Genomic DNA, 7,499 nt, shown 5'->3' on the forward strand with positions numbered 1-7,499 from the left:
TGGTACGACCATAGACAGTGGTGGCCTTATTGGAGAGTTCAGACATCTTGGTACGACCATAGACAGTGGTGGCCTTATAGGAGAGTACACATTTACATAACTCAGCATACCATGGTGATAAATATGACATTGTGAGACAGTAGAAAAGTATAGTATGCTACAGACTATCCCACTTATCCTAAAATAAAAATCCAAAATACAGCCAGATTCCAAACATTTCTCTGAAAAAAATGTGTATTTAATAGTACTGTAAAATACCTACTGGTAGTATCAATTTATGTATTTTTGGAAATTCTGAAGTATAATTCTTTCCTAGCCTGACAGGGTCGAATCCCAAATCCTTTGCAAAAGTCCCAATGTAGGGATCTAAATCATAACTTTTTAATTGTCATGTGAAGTCTGATAATTATGGATTCTGCTGTAGCAGATGTCTATGATTTATTAACAAGATTGAAAACCATGTATACACTAGTTCTTGTACATGTATACTGGTAAAAGATGATTATTCTGGTAATCAATACCATATTGCACTCATACTTATCTCAAATTAAAAGTCAATTTCAACATTCAGTTCTACAATAATGCTGACATCAGCAAATTTTGCATAAGCCCCATACTTTAGAGCATAGAATAGGAATTTCATTATTTTATACTTTGAAGCAAAACTTGCTATATATGGATAAAATGAAATCACATCTGTAGAAGAGTCATATATTGACCTTATCTAAAACTGTCAAGGACTTGCACAAGACAACTTTACAAAAATACTGACATTCAACAAATTCACTTGAAATAAAACAATAATAGCCTTCACAAAAGCATGCTTCAAATACTGCATCAAACATGGCACAAATACTGCACAAAACATCACACCTAAACAACACCATCCATAAAGTGAACAAGACTGGTAGTTTATAGTTGAAAGCTCTGAGTTGTCAAATTGCATTGTGTGTATTGATTAAATATCTAATTGTCATGACCTGTTAATAGTCATCTATATTACTTTTGTTGAAATATTTGTTGACAATGATGATCTGTTTTACAGCCATCACCCGATGTAACAGGCTTTTAACCCCAACAGGCCCCACTTGCAGGGGGCTATTACATTGGGTTCTGTCAGTCTGTATGTGTGTTCAGCCTCATATACAAGCATATGATATAGTGTTCTGATTGTCAAATTTGAATGACAGTGCAGATTGTTTTTAAAGACTACTTAATAGTTCATGTTTACCTCCACACAACCCACTTGTTGGTTGACTGGACTATTAAACCATACTAGAACCTACATAGGTGATAAATGTATCACTGATATAGGTTCTAGCATTTAGTGGATTGCGTAGATGTAAAAACTGAACTAAATAAATCAAGTTGAGTCCTCCCCATCTGATTCAGCTCAGAGAGTTTAGACATCACTACTTTGATGGGAGTCTTCACTTCCACCTTCATCACCAACATTTTCACTGTTGCTGCCAGTCTGTTCAGGTCCTTCCTCTGAAAGTCTCAGATAAGAGTTGATGTGTCGCATACTGTCACCAACCCAGCTGAAAAACAAATAATTCTAGTATTAAATTTGAGCCAAAATTCTCTGATAGGTAAACTCATAAGAGTTCTGGCCGATGTTAAATTAAATTAAATTTTTCCTGAGGTAACAATGTATTCAAAGGTAGACGCATATTCCCTGGGGTTTATTCAGTGGAAAAGAAATATTTGCTAAAATTGATCAAAGGAAATTCCAAGCAAAAATGAAAGAGTTGCAGAGTATGCTAGCAGGAACATCAGAGTCACAGGTAGTATTATTAACTATTGTCAACAAATCACAAAATTGTATGAAAAGACAAGGAGTACTTACAATAGAAGGATTAAAGCAATAACCAGTAGTGATGCCATCACTATGTAGACAAAACCACCATTCAGTATTGATAGTGTGGCCGGATACAATGAATTGAAAATGAAGGAAGCTAAGAAAGCTACCAGACTTTCACATGCTGCCATGAAGGAAAACAAACTTCCTGCAAGTAGAGATATGAAGTTGAATATGAGAACTATGTTGATGATAACACAACTACTTGGTCAGTGTCTCATCTTTCATAAATTGAAATGTAGCATGAACAAAATATCTTGTCTCATCAGAATGCTATGTAACATCTGTTTTGGGCAAAGTCATTGAACTTGTTTGTTTTCAAACTTACTACTTACAACATTCCAGCGAGTCATGAAGTGCACAAGTCTAGATGAAACAAGTCTTCACACAAAACAGTCACCCCCGCCCTAATGTAGTTTATTTGTGTGTGACTAAAATGAACACCTGGTCCATTAAGTGCATGTGATATGCAAGAAATTAACTGATTTTAAGTGACCCTGGAGGTTGAGTTAAAGGTCAAAGGTCAATGTATTAATAAAAAGCTTACATCTAATTATGTAGGGGTAGGCATTTGAATGCAGTATCTAATATGTAATATAGTTTTGAGTGATGCAATAAATATGGATTTCTAGCAACAAAATGGCCGCCATTCCAGTAAAAATTGACTTGAGCTCCAAGAACAACAATTGATCAAGTATCTCCCTGCCTGTATTATTTGTGAACATGATTTTTTAAAGAAATTGAACACAAATGAACACCACTGATTGCATGTGATATGCATGAAATTAATGGACTTTGAAAGGTCAAGGTCAAGGTCAAATGTCACAGTATCATAAGATATCTTGTATCTGATAATATAGGGTAGACACTTGAATGAAGTCTCTATGTATTATAGTTGATTTAGAAATCCAAATATGGCTGCCATTCGGTCATATTTCCATATTTCACAAAACAAAGTGACATGCATATGTACCACATGATATGTCACCTATGTGCATGGTAATGTATGGATGATATTACATGTTACATGTCTGAGCAATGATGTATAACAGATGCACACATGTATGGACAGACAGAGCCTATTGTAGTAGCATGGGGTGGGGGGCACTAATAAATTCCAATATCATCTCCTTAACCACCCTGCTACTGCAATACTGGAATTCAACAAATCAGTAGACATTACAGATTGCCTAGTATTCTTGTATTGTTGATTGGACTGCCTAGATACCATACCTTGTTCATCAGCATTAACAACTTTGGATATCAGTGAGCGTACAGAAGCTGCAGGTATACCAGCCAAACACATCAATATTGGTACTGCAATAGATGTGAAGTAGCCGAGTTAGGAAAAAAACATCTATGAAATCTACTGATATTGTCATTCAATCCCTCTAAGCACTATTGCATTGTCCTATTAATGCCCCATCTTAAACTAAAACATGAAGAAAACATAACTGTCAATAGATGTAGAAATAGCTGGATCTGTCATACAACCCCAGTCAAAAAATGGACAAATTTGCTTCCTTTAAAGCTTATACAACATTATGAGACTATCCCTAATCTTGTTGAAATTTCTTTCATTCAATTTCACTGAATCATCAACTGTTCATAACAGGGTGACCTTTGACCTACCAATGAACATCATCCACGTCTCTGTAGAGAATGCAATCAGAATGTATGCCCCCATACGGAATAAGGTACCAATCATGGCAACAGTGGTGTCATGAAATGTGGTCTTGTATGTTAGAAATGGTAGTACAGTAACCAGACACAGTCCCTTCAAGAAGCTATTCAAGGCAAGGTAGTAACCCAATAGATCTGGAGTCCATGATAAGGGTTCTTTCTTTGTGTACAATACTGTTACATCAGAATCACCTGTGAAGTGATAAATGAAAACATTGAATTGTTTGTTAGTATTTGACATTGTTTACCATTTTGAAACCATAACCCTGTGATTGGTAAATCACTACCCAAAGGGCCTTGTTGGTAAACATTTATTAGTATTATGGTACACTGCAATGAATGAAATATAATTTCAATTTTTTTTATTGATAGTGACCAACTTACAAATCATGGAAAGAAGGTTTTTTCTTACGTCAATTTTCAGATGATAAGTAAAACCTCCAAATCTGAGTCTGGGTATAAACAGACCATTGCTTCTTGATAAAAGACAAATTGATTTATTAAGCTGTGTTTTTGTTTGAATAAATGGTTCTTACCACTTCCAACTAGTTGAAATAACAATAATATTGTAGCCAGTAGAATAAGATGCAATCTACCACTGTTAGGCCTTGTCTTTAAACATACACTCAGTGATTTCTTTATGTTGTCCAGCTGACACAATTCAGAGCACAGACCTCTCCCTCCTGCATCTGTCAACGAGATCTGATCATTTGACTGAACGTGTTGTGTAGATGTTGCTATCGGAGATGATGAACTTTCCTTTGTGATTTTCACTGATTCTTGCAGCCAACTTATGATGTACAGAAAGGCCATCAAATTGAGAGACCCATACAAGATAAAGACAGATACAAATCCTACATTTTCTATCATAATGCCTCCACAGAGTAATCCAATGGTGCTGCCTAAAAATGTCATAGATTCCAAGAAGCCCACACGTCTGGTTCTGTTTTTCATATCTGTGATATCAGCCATGTAGCTGAACACTGTGAAAGTGATTGAAATGTAGCCTCCAGAACATCCCAGCAGGAATGTACCAATAAAAATAACTGGGATGGGCATCAAGATGTACACTGACGAAATGATGAGGATTGTTGCATTGATGACACTTGCTAAACATGGCAACATCATTGATATCTTACGACCAACTTTATCAGACCATGCACCTAGAAACAGGGCAACAAGAATGGATGGAATAGTCTGCACCAAGTTCAAATAGATCAACCAGTGTGATGTCTGTGTTTGGACGTGTTTCTCTTCATCGCCATAATGTGTCAGGTTACCACATATGGCTGAGTTGAATAATTGCAGGCAGGTTTTCTTGTACAGAAGGTGTTGTACACTGGTGTACTGTAGAAAACTACCCAACATATATAGGAACATTACAGGCTCAACTGTCACTAGACGGAGATACATCATTATTTTGGCCATCTTGTCGTCTTCTGCCTCTCAGCAATCTACTGTTGTATTTTTGCCACACACCTTGTGACCCAAGGTCATTTACTGTTGTTCTCTATAGATTCTACGTGTTCTTGCTTGTCACGTACTTGCTTCTGTCCTGACGTTCTGTTCTGCGCAGGGCAAATACCATCCCAGCATGTTATTCAGTTCAAATTGGTATACTATAAGTCTCACCCCGTCTACAGAGAATGTGTAGAGGTAGTAAATAAAGACAACAGATTCAGTAGACAAACCTCTCAGCAAAATACCTACTGGAACCTCCGGGTGGAGCCTCTTTCACATGTGTGATGTACTTTCTGTAATATGACCTTTGACCTGCGTGACCTTTGAACTTGCACTTGTAATTAGTTAATTTGCCAGTTTTCTGTTCCCAAACGTATGGTTACATTAATATATATATGACAACAGATACCTACACCAAAAGAACGTAAAGCAAAATTCAAATAGATCAGTTCACTGACTAATAATAGTAATATAATGTTCTCTATTTTTTTTTACATAGAGGGCGCACCTATACGAACACAAACCCTGACACCATGCCCTGACACAAACCAACTTACTGACAGGACCAAGCTTCAAGTTATTGTCATCACATCAAATTTTGAATGCATGGCACTCTTCATACTGTCCTAGCCAACATTCCCTTTATTTAATCAAACTCTTGTTGTTCACCTGGAATCTACAGTAGGTAGTGGAATCTCAAGTCACCAATAAAGGGACTTACTAATACTACAAGGCTAGAGTGGCACCAGTCGCTTGGCCTATTTTTTAGTCTTCAAATGTTTTTGAGTTTGTAATTCACTTTAACTTTATGTAAGGAAAATGTCCGTCACTTTTCATAGTTGCTAGTAGTGTCCCAAGACAAATCGTTGGGCTTTCTCGTTCACTCGATTTTTTTGCAATCACTCACTCAGTTTATCATTCATAAAAGGTGCCAGGTGTGAAACCTTCGCAAGGAAAAGAAGTATAATTCATTTTATTTCACCAAAAAGGATGACAGAACTTAGACTGGGAAAGTGTACATGACAAAAACATAATTTAATATTGCATGGTACGAAGTGCACATAATGTATTACAAGAACACATATGCGTTGTTGTTTTTTGTAAGTTATTTTATTCATGATTACAAAGAATGAAACATGCCTGCCGACTTAAGAAAGTCTACTGTGCCAACTCAACAATATAAACGTATTTTACTTTCACGTTTTCACCAGTCTGTCTGTATTCTCGTTATTCAAAAGCTATTAAATGGTCAATTATAAACTACTATTTTCTAAATAAAGTATTGGGGCAACTTTAAAGTTTGTTATTCTGAATTGTCGCGGTCATAACTATAGCTTATCAAATTCAGTTTATTTGTATCTGTCGTCCGCTATATATGTGATCGAACCAGATTTAAATACTAGATTTGATACGTCAATAGTGGTTGATACTGGCAACACTACGCGTCCCTGTGGTGTGATTGACTATTCCATAATCTGTATGTATACACAATGAATGTTGTCTAAGGATGCTTGTTCCAATGTTGTGCATATGAAATGATTGTGTTTGAAGGGTCAAAAAGTGTAAGATTATTTTTTCCATTTATGCAACTTCGAAACTACTTTATAAATTTCGGATGTATGTGGCACGTTATTGTTCCGACATCTATATATAATCGGTAAGTTAACTTGCACAAAATTATCTGTTAACACTGCAAGGCGTTTCATGCAGTTGATTATATCTCATTTGCGCAATTGCATAGTCCATTGTCAAACTGTCAGTCTTTGCAGTTTATTTAGTGAAATGAGCTCCTGTCATGCGAGGCAAGCTAGAGTAAAGATTCCAAATCCAATTATTATATTCAAGCTAGTCGATGGTTTACTTAAAGGCTTTTTCAATTAATCACGCTCCTATAGTGAGCATGTATAATCACAACGACAACGGATTATGATGTTGTCAGCAGCTTTTTACCCTAGAAATTCAAATATTAAACTTTCTTATATAGAAATGTTAGTGTGGAACTTGCCTTCTACTGTAATCCAATTCCTCGTAATTCTTACAGTAGAGTGGTTTGTTCTTAATCTATTCTAAGATAATTGCCCGTCATATTATTTATCTGTTTGTTACTATAATAACATTTGACAAAAGCGATCATGTACATCAGACAGGCAATTAGGGATCGGAGATTTTCGATAATTATCGTAATACTATTATAGTACAACCTCCCCATTTATTTACTCCATGTTAACATGTCCTCAGGTTTTCATAATTTACTACATCCAGACAGACGTGACCATTGAAGAAAGTCTTGGGGATATTAAGATGAGAGGGATTTTCGATTTGTTCTTTCGTCCATACCTGTATGACTCTGAACAAGCTTACGCATTGTACGAACAAGCTTACTCTTCGTGACGAGTGAAACGTCAAAAGTCAGTATATAAACATTGCCTGCCCTGAACTGGACGACAATAACACTTCTACACGAGACGTATTTAACCCGGAGACTTTGCTATCT

General features: G+C 36.1%; 1 protein-coding gene across 1 annotated transcript; it reads right to left on the minus strand.

The window, feature by feature from the left end:
* Nucleotides 1-1,402: 1,402 nt before the first annotated feature.
* LOC144446842 (proton-coupled folate transporter-like) lies at nucleotides 1,403-5,261 on the minus strand. The gene is made up of 5 exons (XM_078136686.1): nucleotides 4,081-5,261; nucleotides 3,494-3,736; nucleotides 3,095-3,178; nucleotides 1,850-2,009; nucleotides 1,403-1,541 (listed from the first exon to the last, which is right to left on the minus strand). The coding sequence occupies exons 1-5, from the start codon at nucleotides 4,970-4,972 to the stop codon at nucleotides 1,403-1,405; spliced, it is 1,518 nt and encodes a 505-aa protein (XP_077992812.1). The 5' UTR covers nucleotides 4,973-5,261.
* Between the last annotated feature and the right edge of the window lie 2,238 nt (nucleotides 5,262-7,499).

Source organism: Glandiceps talaboti, chromosome 2, assembly GCF_964340395.1.
Source record: "Glandiceps talaboti chromosome 2, keGlaTala1.1, whole genome shotgun sequence".
NCBI classification, from domain to species: Eukaryota; Metazoa; Hemichordata; class Enteropneusta; family Spengelidae; genus Glandiceps; species Glandiceps talaboti.